This window comes from Pleurodeles waltl, chromosome 7, assembly GCF_031143425.1.
Source record: "Pleurodeles waltl isolate 20211129_DDA chromosome 7, aPleWal1.hap1.20221129, whole genome shotgun sequence".
NCBI lineage: Eukaryota > Metazoa > Chordata > Amphibia > Caudata > Salamandridae > Pleurodeles > Pleurodeles waltl.
The window spans coordinates 395475241-395494766 of record NC_090446.1 but is presented as its reverse complement, the minus strand read 5'-3'; the positions used below and the strand labels follow the sequence as shown (position 1 = coordinate 395494766).

The following is a 19526-nucleotide window of genomic DNA, read 5'->3' as shown; positions in this document are numbered from 1 at the left end:
CGATGAGGGCGGTTTTGGTACTGTGGTTGCTGCGGAACCCTGACTGTGATGGGTCCAGGATGTGGTTTTCTTCGAGGTAGTGGGTCAGTTGTCTGTTGACGATCTTCTCGATGACCTTGGCCAGGAATGGGAGTAGGGAGATCGGACAGAAGTTCTTGAGGTGTATCGGGTCCGCCGTGGGTTTCTTGAGTAGGGGTTTGATCTCAGCATGCTTCCAGCTCTCGGGGTAGGTCGCGGTCTCCAAGGAGAGGTTGATGACTTAGCGGAAGTGGGGTGCGATGGCGGCGCTTGCTTTATTAAAGATGTGGTCCGGGCATGGGTCTGACGGAGATCCAGAGTGGATGGTGCCCATGGTTTTGATTGTGTCGTCTTCATTCACGTTGGCCCAGACGAGCAGGGGGTCGTAGTTGAAGGTGGGTGTAGAGTCTGAGGAGTCGGTGATTGGTGGGGTGGTCTGGCTGTTGAAGCTGTCATGGATGTTGGTGATCTTGTGGTGGAAGAAGGCGGTGAGGGAGTTGCACAGGTTTTGTGAAGGTGGGATGTTTGTGCTGGGGTTGGAGAGTTCATTCACGATGTTGAAGAGTTCCTTGCTGTTGTGTGTGTTGTTGTGCAGGCGGTCTTTGAAGGAGGTTTTCTTGGCAGATCTCATGAGGTGATGGCGTATGGCGTTCTTGAAGGCGGCATGGTTGTCCGGTGTCTGTTTGAGGAGCCACTTTCTCTCCAGTTTCCGGAAGGTTTGCTTGGAGGCTCGAAGGTCAGAGGTGAACCAGCTGGCTCTCTTGTTGGTACCTCTGTTGAAAGGTTTATTGAGCGGGCGAGAGTGTTGGCGCAGTCGTCGATCCAGTGCCAGAGGTTGCAGGCTGTGAGGTCTGGATTGGTGGGTTCGGTGGGTGGTTTTCGGGCGAGGCTGGTTGTTCAGCTGGTCTTGGCTGATTTTGCTCCAGTTGCGGTGGGGGATCTGTTGGGTGCGGTGGTGCGTGGTGGGTTTCTGGAAGGCGAAGTGGATGCAGCGGTGGTCGGTCCATGGGTGGTGTGGCTGAAGGTAACGTGGGAGCTAGCGGAGAAGACAGGGTCCAGCGTGTGGCCAGCGGAGTGTGTTGGGGTAGTGACAAGTTGTTTGAGTCCGAGGGTGGCGAGGTTGTCGATTAGGATGTTGGAGTTGTTGTTGTTCTCCAGGTGAAAGTTCATGTCGCCGAGGAGAACGTAGTCGGAGGCTAGGGCGTGCCTTCTGTCGGCGATATAGTTGCAGAACTGAGGCCGTGGTCTGGGTGGTCTGTAGATGAGGGTTCCTCTGAGGGTGGTGTTGGGGTTGGTGTGGATCTGGAAGTGTAGGTGTTTGGCGGTGCTGAGGGTGTCGTCTGTACAGATCGTGGCCCTGATGGTGTTCTTGTGGACGATGGCGATTCCGACTCCGTTGGTGTGATCCCTGCGGGGGTGGTCTTGTAGCCATCCGGAATGGCTATGGCGATGTCTGGGGCCGAGGAGGCATTCATCCAGGTCTCCGTCAGGAAGGCGACGTCCCGGGTAGAGGTGTCGAGCAGGTCCCAGAGTTCGACGGCGTGTTTGCATGTGGAGCGGGTGTTAAGTAGGATGCATCGGAGGTAGTTGCGGTCAGGCTCGGCAGGAGGTTTGGCGATTTGGAGGCTGGTGAGGCTGCAGTTCCGGCAGGTGAAAGGTCCCTGGGTGTGCTTAGGGGAGGCCAGGAAGCAGGCGTGTGCTTGTCCGGTGTTGAGTGCGCGGAGGGTGCTGGTGGTGTAATGGCATTGCTGGCCGTGGTGGTCTTGGGGACCAGGGGTCCTGGTGCTGGGCGCGGTCTGGACACGAGCAGACGGGCTCGCCTTAGGTGTGCCTTTGGCGTGCCTGCTGTGTGTGTCGGGAGGTGGGAGGGAGGGGCAGAAGGGAGGGACAGTGAATGGGTGAGCGGGGCGGGCCGCAGGGATGCAGCAGCTGGAAAAAAGGAAATTGAAGTGGAGGGAGGGGGTCTGGGAAGCTGCGGCGGGAAAAAGGAATTTGAAGTGGAGGGGGGGCGGGGCTGCAGGGAGACCAGGGCAGAGAAAAAATAGGGAACCTAGAGCAGCGGCAACACCGACACGCGGTGCAGAAAAGCGACCTGCCTGAAGATGGTAGACTTTCTTGTCGGTTTGTCTCCCCTTGAGGAAATCTGCTTACTCTGGAAGATGGAACAGTTTTGTTTTAGGATGTGCAGAAAACATTGTAAATCCTCTATAGGCACAGTTGTTGTAGGTTTTTCAGTTTGCACTGTGGCTAGCCCAGAGAGGGGGTGTGGGGAGAAATGTTTAAGGGGATTTGGCCACGTGATTAGCCTTCCTCTGACTCCCATGCCAGCCTTCCCTGTTTAAATTCCAATATTGTGATGCTTTTTTTTGTAACAGGTTGACTAACTTGCTTCTGCGAACTCTTTTTTTTTTTTTCCCCCCCGAGTGGGACCTTAACCTTGTTTTGACATTTCGGAATGGGTCTATGTTTGAGCTCCTACACAACTGCCAATTGCCTGTGTTAACCTTCAAAACTTTTTATGGCTGTCGCTTCAGCCAGACAAGTAAGTGTGTTACAAGCCCGGAGTTCCACTTTTCCATTCCTTTTTTTCCCCACTGACAAATTAGTGTAACGACTGGGGTGGTTTTCCTTCCTAAACTAGTGACTTACTTCCACTTGGGCCAGCCCATCACCCTACTGACCTTTTACTCCCTGGCCCATCCCACGGAGGATGAGGAGCAGCAGCATGGGTTGATTCCAAAATAGGCAGCCACCTATCTGGATTGCACCAAGGACCTTCCCCTGGATGACCAGCTCTTAATGTGCTGCCAAGAATGAAAAAGCCGTTCAAAAGTGGATGAGGTCCAGGCGGCTCATTCTCTGCATCAAGTCTCTGTTTGCTAGGCTGAAAAATAGCCTCCAGAAAGGATGAGGCACATTCCACCAGGGCTAAGTCAGCGACCTCTACCCTTGCAATAGAATATTTGATTGCAGAGATCTGCAAAAGTAGATACTTGCAGGTCCTTGTATACTTTCACCAGGCATTACTGCCTAGATTCTAAAGCGTGCATGGATAGTTAGATCCATTGTGCAGGACTTCCTCTTCTAACCATCCATCAGCTGCCCTCCAAGCTAAGGTATTGCTGTGAAATATTTTCTATAGGTGAGGAATCTGTACACAGAAGAATTTATCAGAAGATAATGTTAGCTGTTGTAGCACAGATAAGTAAAAATTTGGAATAAATGAAGGGAAACCTTTGTCACTGTGCTGAGGTGGGTGCTTTGTGGCTTCAGTGATGCCATCTAGTGTCCCTTCCCGCATCTATGCAAAGTCAGCCACTTGAGAGCTTTGAAGTGTTTGGATCCATTCTCAAACCTGTGATTATTCTACACATGAGGAATCTGCATGTAGATAACATATCCACCAGGAGGGTTGTTACCAGAGATAAGTTACATTTTCTTCAGCAACATAAAACTGTCTGCTTACTTTATGTAAGTGGAATGCTCCGGTGTAGTTAGACTCCACTGACTCTCCTTAAATGTTGCTTGACAACTTAGTAAACCTAAACTAGGCGCCAAATATGATTAAATGGATTTAACCAGAGACATTATTTCTCACCCCAAAAGCTAAGCAGAATTCTGCAATATGGGGAATTGGGAAATGATGAGATGAGATTAATATTCAGGAATTGGAATGCATAGGTGAGTTGTATGTGCTGAGTCTTTTTTTTTCTCAGACACGTAAGGTACTGTTGTATCCCACTTCTATGTATTTCTTTCACGGGTGAAGAATTTTCTATTAGTAACTAATGACGTTTTTATATACTGCCCCTTTAGGTTCCTCCTTGATAATCACTAATGCTTCAGTCACCTTTCTAGTGGCGATGGTCTGTTAGGGTTTTGTGTAACCAAGTGTCACACTTTTTGGTTTCTAAAATCATCAGACTCTGGAACCCTATTTATTTTTCTTCTTTAAGCAATCCTGAAAACATCTTACAATTCTCAGAAGAGTCAGTTAGTATCCTGCATTAATCGTCATGCCTGGCTTCACAAGCATTGTAATTGCCAAGGTGACAAAGTCAGAATTGTCTCCAGTGCCATACTTATAATCGGACCACGGTATAGTCTCAGAGACCGGAGTGAATTTGGTGATCATAGGTAAGCTATCATATTTTAGGTTTAAACCCATAATTACTGATAAAACCCCACCATAAAGGAAAACGCATCATCCGTGTAAACATATAAACACTGATAATCGCCAGTACAACCACAAATTAAAATGCCCTGTAAAGGAAGGAAAGTGAGAGAATGAGTTTTTTTTTTATTTCTTTTTGATGGAGCCAACACAACTTGGCTATACAAGGCAGTAGGTTTAAAGACTGGTCTGTGACTATTCTGCTTGGGCTTTGTTGTTCAGGTATGCCACTAAAACACTTTCTTCTTTTTGTTTCCTCCAATTTTGTGTGCTTAGATTAAAAGGTGCAGGGTTTAAAAGCATGTTTTAGTTATGATATCATTTTGTATATTAAAGAGAATCTAAAGATAGAAAATCTAATTTTGTTTTTTGGCAGTTTTGTAATACTTCTCTGATTGGTTAAATGATTGGCTTATAAGACTTTTGGCGAATATTTACTGTCACACTTACCCACAGACACAGAATTAGTAAAATCCTTTGATCTGTCAGCCCCCCCCTGTAACAAGTCAGTGTTGATAACAGGTCACCTGCCATATATCCCAGGCTTTAAACATTGTGCAAAGTTGAATGACAAGTACCTGTGAATAGAGTGCTATTGACATAAAAATGTTCCCATACCAACAAAAGTCATAGCTGGAAGTTGCCTGTTATGTGTGATGTCTTCGGGTGACATCCATACAAGTGCAGGCATGGTTCATCCTGTATTAATGCCAAATACTTTTATCAAGGCTAATGAAGGTCCCTAACCAAGTGTTACTTGTACTCATTCATATATGAGAGATCTAAAGGAAAGATGGTTTCATACCTTGTTAGGTCGTGTTCAGAAAGCCTAACTGGGGGATATCAATTACAAATGTTTATATGACAGATTGATTTTGTTATCACTGTCTGTGACTTTGCATTCTGACGTTGGTGTATGTCTTTACTCACTCACCTGACACTATTATGATGTATGTGTGCATACATAATTGAATGCATTCCTGCAGTCAGTGTTTCCCTACCCTAGCATTGGTGTGGCTGCCCTTCTTTTAGTTGATCCAAACTATTGCAGGTCTTCACATGCTTTCCAATTCTGAAGACTGTTTCTTGTAAAGATAGATGAAACAAAATGACCAAGGTGACCTTTCACTTGTAATAGGGGGAATTGATGTCTCGGGTGTCACAGTGAGAGTAACTTAATTCTTAGGCAAGGCATAATGAAGACAGGCTGGCCTTTACTTCTTTCCTATCTCATTTTGCAGGATTACTCCCAAAGCTGTTCCACAGTTTGTGTGGATTATAAATATAGATGCCCTATGCTAATGGCATGGCACACAAAGACGCCTCGGAGCCCAATAGGGAACGGATTAGAGGGGTAATTGCAGGAGAATGGAAGGGTTCAAGAAATGTGTATGAGTACTTGGATGACTGCACCAGTGAAAGTTGTTAGATCTTGACTGTTGTTGCCCAGAGTACTTCTTGCTTTATTTCTAAGGCACAGGAGTGGACTTTACTGTCAGTCTCGGTGTTTGGATTGTAATTTGTTTGTCCAAACTCCTTCTGGAAAATAGTTTGGTTGAAAGCCTAGGGGAAATGCCATTTGATTTAAGATACCTGAGTACCTTACATTTGCTGTTAGTGAAAAGAAAGCAACAAAAATTTAAATTTATCCTGTGGGTGAGTTGCTGACTCTTTTCGGAATTTTGATGTAATGGATACATGTAGATTTTCAAAATTATAGTTATTGGGTCTTGTTACTGTTATCCCTGACCACCGAAGATCACATAGAATGAACTGAAAAATCCTGAAAAATATATATTTGTTCAGATTATCCTGTGGCAGTGCTAACAATGGGCTATTTTGCAAATGCCAAAGTGGTTTCCCAATATAAAAATTGAGCTGGCTGATCTGCACAAGGCTTTAAGCATCCCTAAGATGTCTTTTGATGTAACTAAAATAATCTGTTGTTGGTCTAGCTGCAAGAAAACATGCATACCCTGGAGAACAGAATGTTTGCCATAGATAGATCTGCATGGATTAGATAAAGTTCTGAAAATTTTACCCAACCCAATGAATAAGACCTCACTGGATAGATGTTTTTCAGCATTGCAAGGATTTTTATTAATAGACTGCATAAGTGTTCATTAAATCCTTGTTGCAAATAAGACGTCTGATTTAAGAAACCAACAACTAATCCAGATCAAAATAGCTTCATAATGGTAATTGCGGAAACTTCATAGTCATAGTTATTGTCCGGGCCACTGGAATTAGGCGATTATGTGGCTGTAGCGATTTTCTCATAATTAAAGATTTACTGCATTTGCAATATAATTCATCTGCCACATACTTTGCAGATTTTTTAGCAAACACATGTATTTCTACATTTGTTTCTAGCTCAAACAGTTCAAATGTTACTAAAAATGCAGTGACACTTGTTGCCGCACAGTGAAAGGCCCTTTGCAAAGCTGGTCTTGTCACCTTTGTGTTTATTATTTTTATATTTGGATATTAAAATGGTACTAATGAGTTGGAACCAGTGCCCAGACAGTGTTAACAAGTTTTAAAATGACAAAATAATGAAGTAATACTGTTACAAAATGTGCTGCATTATGCCGCATAATTTGGCTTTTCTTGCCACATAATTTCCTCAACCCTGCCACATAATTTGACCCTCTACCTCATAATTCCAGTGGCCTTGCTTACTGTCAAGGGTGACTGGGCCACATTTTAGAATTCTTGAAAAGTGGATGTCTGGATTCGGTATATAAGAAGGAATCTGAAGTATCTTTGAGTGTGCTTTGCAGCATCAATGTGTTGTGAAAATTATTGATGTTTGGTTTAAAAAAAAAAAAAGTTGTTTGGCGATGAAAAAGTTAGAGATAGCATCTATTAGTATAACATTAGAATGTTGGGAGCTCAATTGAAGACAGTAAGGTGGCTCAGGGCTAGTACTCATTGGTATGAGGCATTTTCTTCAACATTTCAATGTTTGTCTTCCTGTTTCTCACTTTCTAATTTAGAACATTGTACCCTCAGTGTGTTGAATGTTCTAATAACCTTCTAACCCTTTTGCCTCAGGCTATATTGGTTGTTAAAGGATCTCTAATTAGTTATAGTCATCTCCCTGTTTATAGGCCTTCGCCCACAGCTTGGGCCCATAACTCAGATTCAGGGTCTTCAACTGGCGTAGCCCTCTGTAGAGGGCTATATTAGAATATTGCAATGCTGGGAGCTCCGTTGAAGATGGTGAAGTGGCTTAGGGCTTATAACGGTTGGTATACGCCTCTGCTCAGGGCTTATAATCAGTGGCATAAGCCCTTTGCTCAAACATTTGCTTTGTCCTTCTGCTTCTCCCTTTTAAATTTAGAGTATTCTATCCTCAGAGGGTGGAATGTTCTAATAGCTTCTTACCCTTCTGCCTTGGGTAGGGTTGCCACCTCAGCTGGTTTTTACAGGCCTGGTCAGTGTTTTTTTTTTATCTGTGAAGGCCAGCAAAAAGATGGCAATCAACAGCCTTGGGCTATACTGGCTTTTAAAGTCAGTCTTCCTCATTACAGGCCGTCCCCAAGTGGCTCGGGCCTTAAACTCGGGTTCAGGGCCTTTAGCAACCTCCATAGCACTTGGCAGTAGGCAATAAGGCTCTAGTACTTGGACTTATTTTTCCAGGGTCTTGCGCATGAAAGACACACAGAAAGAACAAACTGGTAAAGCCAATATGTCTCGCCTGTGCGAGAGCTATTGGCTTTACTATTGTCTTATAGGCATGTACAGCAGTGTGGCTTTATTCAGCATCGCTAAAAGTTGGTGACATGGCGTACAGTGGTGTAGGGGGGAGTGGGACTGAATGGAGTGATGCCACAAACATAGTTTTGGCAAACAGAGTGACGTAGCCTGGAGTGGGATAGAGTGGGGAAGAGCAGAGTGGCGTGGAGTAGGATGTGTGGTGTCGTGTCATTCTCTGTAGAGGAGTGGTGTAATGGAATGGAGTTACATAGAGTGGATTGACTTACAGTGGAGTGTTGGAGAGAAGTGATGTAAAGTGGAATGACTATTGAGTTGCAGCTGCAAAAACAGATTCATTTTGCTTTCAAAAAGTGCACATTGTCACGCGCTCGTAAAGGTCAGAATGTGCCATTTACAGTGAAGTTAGCCAGTAGCTGATTAAGAGATTAATTGATTTTCCCAGAATAACAGGATGTTGAGCGGACGCAGATACTCGAACCTGCTTCCCCAGCTTCAGTCGTCCGGTCTGGCCTTTGCACCACATCCTGGTAACTGGTTGTGGGTATAGTTTGCACCCAGTTTGATTGTAACTACCCTCAATCTATTTTCCCAGAAGCCCTTTTTGAGCAACTCAGTGCTCTAAAACCATCATAAGAGTAAACAGTGTACGCAAGACAATAATTCGCTAAGGACTTATTAAACTAAATATTACTTTATTTGAGGCAGAACAGATTGTATTGAGACAGCCTTCTGAACTATGCAAACGGCGAATACCACTTGAGAAAGGTGCAGTGTTCATGATTGACCAGGACACTCTTGCGAGGTGTTAGTTTGACGACTCCTTACCGGAGGGGTCTGTGCGATCTCGTGGAAGTAACTACATTTCCTGTGCGGCCATGGGTTCGGCGGGTGTGGCATCAGGAAGTTCGACTTCGTGGGCTGGAGAAGTGATTCAATACTCAGAACATCATAATGTTCATGAAGAGAAGTAATAAAACCACCTATCCTCGCCCCCCGAAAATGTGACGAAAAGCAGTTACAGCTGCCTGGCAATAAGTTAAGTGCTGGTCTGGAGAGCCCTTGAACGTACTGCTTAATGAAAGCAACGATCAGACAGACAGCAGCACTGTACAGAGATGTAATCACAAGGAGAACACGATAGCCAATTATGAATGGTCACCAGCATTGCTGAATAATTAAACATGGAATAAAATATAATTGCATGAGTTAAGTAAAAGCAGCCAGGATGAATTTGTGCTCAATTCAACTCACAAGGGAGCCTGGTGCTCTGTGAATTTAGCAAGTGTGATAATAAGTACACATGGTATAAATAGCTTAGTGCAGACAGATTTGCAGAGGGAAGCTCTTATAACCGGAAGCATTATTGATAAATTCTGTTTCCAGGATCTTGCACTGAGATGTGTAAGATGAAGACTAGATGTGGGATCCTGCCCAAAATAAGCTGCTGCTTGGAACCGCCACTGGGGCCTGGACTGGCTCCAGCTCTTTGAAGCCCTCAGTTACCTTTAAATACGACGACCAGTCATCCACGGAGCGCTAGTATGATCCATGTTCATGTGCCTACAACTTGCAATACATCACCTTGGTAGTGGCATCAATAAAAGCCGGCAAAGCAGACAGCGAGCGCCGTAACAGAGCAATTACACCTCGGGATGTGACCTTCCAAACGCAGCATATTTACATAAACACGACTCACTACACTCAAAATATCTTTTTGGATGCCTTTTCACTTTTAATCCACGTAAATCTGCACAGGCCACGTAAAAATACATTTGGTCTCTGTCACTAACCATATGATGGTAAGTAAATACAGTACAATTAAACCCAAGCATTGCTGAAGTTGAAAAAAAAGTGATATGACGCGGCCATTGCTGGGGTCAATAAGGCCTACAGAGGTTGTGAACACGGACAACAGACACTGGATGGAAGGGGTGGGAGCAAGCACAAAAATAAATGGAGGGATGCAGTGCGGACCTGGGGCAACAACAACATAGGTATCAGTGGTGGGAAGGGTGAGGTCAAGCAGCACATGGGAAGAAGAGAAGGAAGGTTCGTCCGTCCTCCTGGAGCATGGATGCATTACCTGTACCCCTTCCAATGCCCATTTTATAGAAGCTACTTTTTTATTTGGGCTTAAGAGCACTGCTGGAGAGTGCTTAAGCCCAAATAAAAAAAGTAGCTTCTATAAAATGGGCATTGGAAGGGGTACAGGTATTGCATCCATGCTCCAGGAGGACGGACGAACGCGTGAAGAGGAAGGGTGCCTAAGTCAGCTGATTTGTAAGAACCAAGTAAATGTGAGTGATAATGGAACCAACCAATGGTAAGTAATGGGTGGACTCCAAGCCCTCAAATGGAAAAAAAAATGTCATGAAGAGGTAGTGCCTGCACTATGTGAGACCTAAATAATATAATGAAGGACGCTTTGATGGCCTAAATCCGTGCTTTGTTTGTCTGTAGGGGATTATTCCATCGAATCACCTATTCTAATCTAAACAGGGAAAAGGTTATGTTGGCTCTTTGTGAGAGGGAGCTATTGTGACTTTATTTACAAAATGTTGGCGTACTGGTATCTAAAATGTATGTAAGCCCTCTCTTGGAACTTGGTGATAAAGGAAATACAGGTAGATTTGGCCTGACATTTTTTGACTGTTTAGCTTATAGTAAGCTGTCTGTGGCAACACAAATTAAAAAGGGTGCCCTGAGAAATAGAGGAAATTATATTTAATATATGTACGATTAAAGCTTAATTTCATCAGTTCAGATTTTATGATCATACTAGGCGTGAACCAATTTTGAAATATGGTTTATCCAACACGATGCTACAAGGGTGATAGTCCATTGCGCAAAGGAAAAGACAAACTGATTAAGGCTTTGAGCTATCTACAACACTACTTTATCTCCCCTTGGTGGTGAGGAAAAAAGGAGGAGAAACGTGCGGCCATTAATACTTAGAAATTAAGATAAGGAAAGATTCCATGAGTTGGTTGACTAAGATGGAGGATATGCTAACTTGGACTTTTGACACTTCTTGTGCACTCTTAAGTGAATGTTAATGAATGGGTATGGTTTGATTAATGCTCTAAAAGCACATTTTCCGTTACTCTACAGTGTGCCTTGGATATCTTTTGACACTTTTCACCTTGACCTGTTGTTAGTTTTGTGGGCTTTTAACCACGTCCACAGCATGCCTATCACTTTCACTTGTTCGTGGGCTTGCCTTTAAAAAATCCTTTGACATTTGTAAATCTTTTGTTTGTCCCGCCTTGGAGCAGGTTTGTTACCGCCTTGCAGACTGCCCCTGTTAAATGGATAATTGCACGATTGCTAATATGTTTGACTGCGAGCGAACTTCTTTTTCTTTTTGTGTGTCTCCTTCATGCTCATGGCGGCCATGGTGCTTTGAATCCGCTCACTTATGTCAACTGTTTTACTTCATTTTACAATTTAAGTGGCAAGAAAAGTCCAGTTAGGAATTTACAACGCTAATAGCTCTAACTCGAGCAAATGTGAGACCCATAGCATTTCAAATGCTTATTATAGGTTTTGGTCGGTTTATAGCTTTACCAGTTTTACTAGCCTCCATTTTGAAAAAAGCACAAGTAAAATGCACACACAAAAACACTTTTGTTCAGCCCTCTTCAACCACTGGTTGGTTCAAGTGTTGTTCATGATTTACTTTTTACTTTCTCCTACCACAGCGTACAGCACAAGGCTGTGGTTCAGCACATTTTTCTTTACTGTGACTGTATTTTGCTTATGCACAGGTGCACATAGGTCTAAAAAGGAGGGCACTTCAGTATCAGGGTTGGTAAGCAAATCCGTTTAATTTTATTTTGTATTTATTTTTGTAGTGGGTCTTCATTTTACACTTTTTTTGCAAAGCGGTGCATTTACGTGAAGCTGTTTACTTTTCACTTATTGTCTTTGTTTGCACGAAAAAATAAAATTAGGCCTTTTGGCTTTTCCAGCTTGTGTTCCTGGAAGTATAACACATCCCAAAACAAACAGTGTCATGCATGTAATACAATACGTTTTTTTTTTTTTGGCTTCCTAAATCTCTCTAAAACTGAATGAAACAACACTTCATTTGCAGCTTTTTAGCTTGGAACATGAAACTGTATGTACTGTGTTAAACTGTGCTTTGGTGCATCACTGCCCACAGAAATCTATGCTTCACGTATTATGACGAGGACAACGTGTGTGAAGTGTAGTTTGTAATCGAACCATGTTTTCTTTTGTAGTTGACTCGAACTGAAAGAATAAAGAATTGCCAGAAGCCCGAATTCTCCACAAAGCCTATCCTTGATTACTACTTTGAGAAAGTGCAGAACCTGAAGTTTGGTATCTATGACATCGACAACAAATCTTTCGATTTGAATGACGACGACTACCTTGGAGGGCTTGAATGCACTTTGGCTCAGGTACTTTTTGTGTACTGATTGCAGAAATTAACTGGAGAAGGTCTGTGTTGGTGCTTAAATTAAATTCCTTGTTCTCCAGCATTGGACCTTTCATTGAGTCACATGACTGAAGCGCTTCCACTCTTCAGATTTGTAATACCCAGCAAATTAAATAGCAGTAAACGGTGTTAAAATATCCCTAAACCTGAAAACAGTGTTGGGCTCTTTCAGATGTGACAGATTTGCACTTAAACCCAACTTAATCCAATGAGGTGGCGATGTAGAGCTCACTCCCATAGCTTGTTTTTAGGGGCCCAGGGAGGTATCCCAACTGTCATCCTGGCAGCAAAAGAAAACAGATGTTCGATGGCATGTGTGGCTGTAGATATACATGCTTTGCATAAGTCTGGCATCTAGTGTTTGGTTCGGAGTGTTGCAAGTTGCTTTTCTTCGAAGAATCTTTTTGAGTAAACAAGATCGACTGACTCCTCCTCTCGGTGATAGCGTGCATGGGCATTGAGTCCTTTGTTTATCTCTCCGCTGTCGGGTTTGGACGTGTTTCTTCGAGCTGGTAGAGCTCGGTTCTGTCTCTTTTGAACTTTACATCTTTCTTTCAGCTCTGGTATAGTTTCCAAACATGTATTTCCACACTTTAATCAATCAATCTGATTTTGATTGTCTAAGACTGTTCAGCGCCTTTATGGGCATCCGTGCCCTTTTTGGGCCTACTTCGCCAACTGCTGTTGAAAAATGCTGGGCTAATGGATCAAACTTCGTTTAGGTTCTGCCCTCTATGCCACTCCAAGTTTCCGTACACAGATCAACACTGGGTGTGCAGCTTGTGCTTGTCCCCAGAACATAAGGAAGAAACCTGCAAAGCCTTGTAGGTCTTTTTGATCCACAAAGACCCTCCGGGACCGAAGAGCGCGTCAGTTAGAAATGGCGTCAAAGACAATGGATGACTCTCCCAACATCTTCAGAGAGGAACACACACAAGAACAAGTTGGACACCAGGCAACCCTTTCTATCCAAGATGGTGAGTCGGACCAAGATTCTCATATCAAGAACCAGTTGATTCCAGCAACGCGGTATGTGAGTACACCAGCCCCATCTCACCATGATAAGATGATAAAAAAGACTTCCAAATTGGTAATTTGTCCATCACTGCCTTTGGGCCATGGTAGGATCTGAAAAATAAATTTGGATGCCCCACCCTCTGGTTCGGCACCGAAATTCATAAAGACCAAGATGCCCTCGGCACTGACCAAAGACTTAATGCCATCCCAGTCTATATCGGGATCGAGTCGAACTCTCGAATCGACCACCTCTGTCGAAAAAGTGACCATGGGCTTCGGACCCAACACTTTGGGCTCGGAAAAAGACTTAAGCAAAGGAAATTTTGGAACCGAAAATTATGCTTCGCAAAGACTCTACAGTATCAACTGAGAAGACTTCTTCTGTGGTGCCTATTTTGGAAGTCATGGGCACTTGCCAGCGCAAAATTCATATACAAAAGGGAACACGGTAAAAATAATTTCTTAAGTTGAAAGGAAACGTACTTTCCTAGAAACATTGAACACTGTTCCTCCCCCTAAGAAAGTCTCCAAAGAAAGACAAGGCTCCAGATTAACCTCTTCCTTCTCCACCTCAATCTCCTGTACTCCATCCTACTCCACCACCCCCACAATATCCTACATCTTTTATACATCCACAGTTCTCTCCACAAGGGTCATCATCACCTCATAGGGATGACTTAACTGATGTTCCACAAGCTGTAGATCCATGGGTTCTATATGATCTAGATCCCATTCTCACAAATGATTGTGATCTTGATCAAGCAAGGCCTTCACCCCCTGAGGATTCAACAGCATATAAACAAGTTAATGCAAGGGCAGCAGCATATCGCAATGTGCAGATGCATACTGACCCAATCGAAGAGTATTTCTTCTTCAATAATTTAACCAGCACTGATAGAGGGAGTCAGTTTTTACCCATCATGTCAGGTATGCTCAGACATGCCACAGACCTATTCAAAGAACCTGTTAGGGCAAGGGTCATTACACCAAGGGTAGATAAAAAAATATAAACCTGCACCCTTAGATCCAAGGTTTATAAGAACACAACTACCACCAGATTTTATAGCTGTAAGTGCGGCACGAAAGCGTGCTAATAGCCAGTCTACAGGGGATGCTCCTCCTCCAGATAAGGAGAGTTAAAAACTAGATGCACAGAGTAAAAAAGTAGCTGCTCAAGCTGCAAATCACTGGAGGATTGTAAATTCTTAGGCACTCCTGGCCAAGTATGCCAGAGCCCACTGGGACAAGATAGAAGAACTACTCCAGTATCTTTCACAAGAACACCAACAAAGGGGGCAGGAGATAGTTGCAGAAGAGCAGGCCATCTCAAATAACTCAGAAATGCCACTGGTCCAGCCGATACAGCAGCACGTGGCATGAACACTAGTGTTCTTATAAGAAGACATGCTTGGTTGAGGTGTTCAGGCTTCAAGCCAGAAGTACAGCAAACAGCCTTTAACATGCCCTTTGAAAAGGAGCATTTGTTTGGCCCAGAGTTTGATACCACTATTGATAAGCTGAAGAAAGACCCTGAAACAGCTAAAGCTACTGGGGCCTTACTAAATATGCCAACTTGGGGTAATTTTCTTAGGCCACAATTTAGGGATGGTTTCAAAACATCATCAACCGAGCCTTCCACCTCACAAAATAAACAAGGCACATATTTTTACAACAGGGGTTCCTTCAGAGGATCTTATAGAGGCTCAAATAACAGAAGGAGATGTAAAGCATCCATCTCTAGAGGCTCTCCCTCAATACAAAACAGTGACTTTTTTCAAATTCCCACAGAACATACATCTCCTGTGGGGGAATGATTGGCAAATTGTTATCCCCATTGATCCAATATCCCCACAGATCAATGGGTTATATCAACTATCCAACATGGTTATTACCTAGAACTCATTTCCACTCCACCAAATATTTCTCCTCGAGTTCACAAGCTCTCACACGACCATATCATTCTCTTAAAACAAGAGGTACAGTCCCTTTTCAAAGAGGCTATAGAAACGGTTCCCCTATCTCAACAAAGGTTAGGAATATATTCACTATACTTCCTTATTCCTGAGAAAGACAGTTCCTTAAGACCATTTCTGCGATCTCGGGCCTCTAAACCTATACATAATTTCAGAGCATTTTCATATGGTCACTCTGCAAGATGTTATTCCCCTATGACAGCAAGGAGATTACACGACAGCATTAGATCTCAAAGATGCTTATGTCCACATTCCCATATTTCCAGCACATTGCAAATATCTCCGATTTGTCATTGCGAGAAAGCATAGTCAGTTCAAAGTTCTACTATTCGGGGTAACAACCGCTCCCAGAGTATTCCCAAAATTCTTAGCTGTAGTAGCTGCATTTCTCAGAAGGCAACACATTCACGTTTTCCCATACTTGGACAACTGACTTATAAAAGCCAGTACCATCCAAAAATGTCAGGAGCATACTCGGTATACGGTAAATCTTCTACACACTTTGGGATTTAAAATAAACTACCTCAGATCCCATCTTCAACCCTCACAGATACCGCCTTATCTGGGAGCAATTCTCAATACTCACTCTGGATTGGCATATCCAAACCCAGCCAGGATTCAGGCTTTTCTAAATCTCCTGGCTCAGTTACAGGAGAATCATACTTACACAGTGAAACAAGTGATGCAACTTTTGGGGATGATGTCCTCATACATTGCCATCATTCCTCCTGCAAGACTACACATGCGCCCACTACAGCAGTGTCTGTCTCGTCAGTGGTCTCAGTCACAGGGTCATCTGCAGGATCTAGTGTTGTTGGACCACCAGACTCATCGCTCTCTGCAGTGGTGGATTCCCACCAACCTTTCAAAAGGGCGACCCTTTCAGGACCCTGTGGCTCAAATCACTCTCGTGACAGATGCATCACTGATGGGTTGGGGAGCTCACCTCAACAACCTTACAATACAAGGAAAATGGGATCCCATTCAACAGACTAATCACATCTACTACCTGGAGTTGCTAGCAGTCTTCCCAACACTCAAAGCATTTCTGACAAATCTCTCACAAAGTGCTTCTGGTCTGTATAGACAACATGACTACTATGTATTATCTGCAGAAATTGGGGGTGGAGGGGGGGGGTCAGACAATCATCTCAATTGTCCCTTCTAGCTCAGGCAGTCTGGAAGTGGGTTATTCACATTCAATTACTGGCAGAATATTTCCCAGGAATGGACAATCAGCTTGTGGATCTACTAAGCAGGATGCAGCAACAAGTCAACAAATGGGAAATTCCCCCACAAGTACTTTACCAATACTTTAGCCTCTGGGGAACACCACAAACAAATCTATTCGCCACCGCAGAAAACTCAAAATGCCAAAACTTTGCATCCAGATACCCACACCCTCAGTCCAAGGGCAATGCTCCACGGAGGAATTAGTCAGGGATATGTTCTTACGCTTTTCCGCCTCTCCCACTCATTCCATTTCTGGTTCCCAAACTGAGACAACATTACTCAACATGATCCTTGTAGCTCCCACATGGGCACGTCACCTTGGTACACAACGCTACTGGATCTGTCTGTAGTTCCCCATCACAAACCACCCAACTGACCGGACCTTTCGACTCAAAACAAAGACCAAATCAAACATCCAGATACCAAAACACTCAATCTTGGGAAGTGGCTCCTGAAGTCATAGAGTTTGGGTATTTACAACTTCCTCCTGAATGTATGGACATTTTTAGGGAGGCATGTAAACCTACAACTAGACAGTTATGCTGTAAAATAGAAAGGTTTTGTATACTACTGTCAACCTAAAAACATTGGTCCACTTAAAGCATCAGTACAGGACATTGCTATCTGCTACATTTAGAAAAGTCAAATTAAACATTCTTCAATTGGACTACATTGAGGAGCTTTAGCTGCTTACCTTAAAAACAGACAACATATTTCTTTGTTCAGAATTCCTATAATTAAGGCATTCATGGAAGGACTTAAGAGTTATTCCACCCAGGGTTCCTCCAGCTCCAGTATGGAAACTTAACATTGTCCTTACTACACTTAGGGGTCCTCCATTTGAACCCATGCACCCCTGTTCTTTGCAGTTTCTTTCATGGAAAGTTGCCTTTTTGGTAGCTATCACTTCTCAGACGTGTAAGTGAGATACAAGCTTTCACTATAGGGGAACCTTTTTTCCAAGTAGATAAAGATAGGGTAGTCCTTAAGACGTACCCTAAATTTCTCCCTAAAGTATTTTCACCATTTCACGTTAACCAATCAGTTGAACTACTTGTATTTTTCTCACAGCCAGACTCAGTCGCTGAAAGAGCTCTGTATGTATTACATTGATAGGACTAAAAGCTTTAGAACATTTAAACAACTGTTTGTAGCATTTTGAATGCTACACAAGGGCAATCCAGTTTCTAAAAATTGAATACCTTGATGGATAGTCAAGTGTATTCAGACTTTATCTCAAAGATAAGACAATTACCAACAAATCCTAAAGCACACTCTACTAGGAAAAAAAGGTGCTTCTATGGCTTTCTTAGGAAACATTCCAGTAGCAGATATTTGTGAAGCTGCAACTTGGTCTACACCACCCACTTTCACTAAACACTATAGTGTAGATGTGTTAGCTCGCCAACAGGCAAATATTGGCCAAGCAGTCCTCAGGACACTTTCTCAAACTATTTCAACTCCTACAGGCTAGCCACCGCTTAATTGGAGGGGACTGCTTAACAGTCTATGCAAAGCATGTTTCCACAGCCACACATGCTGTTGAACAGAAAAACTTACTTATCAGTAGACATCTGTTCGTGGCATGTAGTGCTGTAGATTCATATGCGCCCTCCCTCCTCCCCAAAAGCCTGTAGTCGTTGTAGTAAAAAATATGGTACATATGTATATACACTGAATGGACATCTTTTATTATTTACTATCTATCTATGTATATAACAAAAGAAGACTGCAGCACACTCCGTAAAGGCTTGTACTTCCATATGATTTATTCAGTGCAACAAAACAACGCGTTTCGACCAAACGGTCTTCATCAAAGTTCATGAGTCTTTTCACTCTGTTCACATTTGTACTCCCAAATCGCTGTTACCAATAAAAGGCATTCTGGGATTTGTAGTGCATTTCATTAATCCAAAACCTAATTTTTCCTATAAAAATAAATTAAATTATTTGGATCCCTCAAAAAAATATATAAACAAAACAATTTCATTGTGTAATAAGAAAAAATATTTTTAGTGAATGTAAAAGTTTTAGATTTTGCAAAAATTCTCAAGAATGGTTTACTTTTAATTGTTACCAACATCAATTCAGGATCGATTATAAACAAATCTAACTATTTATTTATCTTGGCCATTCTATAAGGACCTAATTTAACTTGTTCACAAAATTTCATTAAACATATATTATTTAAAATCAGTTTAAATAATTTAGTAGTTATTTCCCAATATTGGTATAGTACCCTTAATATTCATTAATCTGAATAGATCTTGAATTGATTTCCAAGAAAGTGAAATATTCCAAGACTTCTGTGACACTTTGAATGTTTTTGTAAATAAAATAAAGTTGATAAAAGCTAGTATCAGAAAAACACCATAGATGTGCATATGTGGGTAAGAGATAAAAATTCCCACCGCCATCTCCCCTTTCAACCTCATCAACAAGAGCAGTCTTTCAGAGCTAATGAAAAAGGTCAAACCAGGTTCACCAATTGACCCTTGCCCACCAGCTGTAATGAGAAACCTAGCAATGTTCATAGAAGACCGATTTCTCAGTTGGATGAATCTATAACCAAGGTTCTGTCCCTAAAACCTTTAAAAACGCTAGGGTTGTCCAGTTTCGTTTTTTTTATTTAAAAAAGGACAGCCCCAAGGTATAAGAAAATGATAAACCTATATTTTTTGTACAATATTAAGGAAAAATTCTGGAGGCACACGTGGCTCAAGAATTTTGTGACCCTCTACAAAAATCTGAAAATCTTAGCACACTGCAAGCTGGTTTTCGGCCTGGCCACAGCACAGGATCGATAATAATGAATTATCTAGTGCTTGATGGGGACAATGGACAGACGTCTGGTGCTATTTGAACTTTTCCGTCCTTTTCAACATGGCTGACATTAAGATAGTGGTTGACTGATTGGAGCCAAAGG

General features: G+C 42.7%; 1 protein-coding gene across 10 annotated transcripts in view; it reads left to right on the top strand.

Annotated features, from left to right (window-relative positions):
- The window catches only part of CPNE1 (copine 1), a 797848-nt gene that overhangs the window by 314549 nt on the left and 463773 nt on the right, over positions 1 to 19526 (top strand). For all 10 annotated transcript variants that reach the window (XM_069243860.1, XM_069243864.1, XM_069243859.1 and 7 more), the window contains one exon: positions 12160 to 12339. In XM_069243860.1, coding sequence (XP_069099961.1) covers positions 12160 to 12339 — 180 coding nt within the window. The remainder of the gene's footprint in view (positions 1 to 12159; positions 12340 to 19526) is intronic.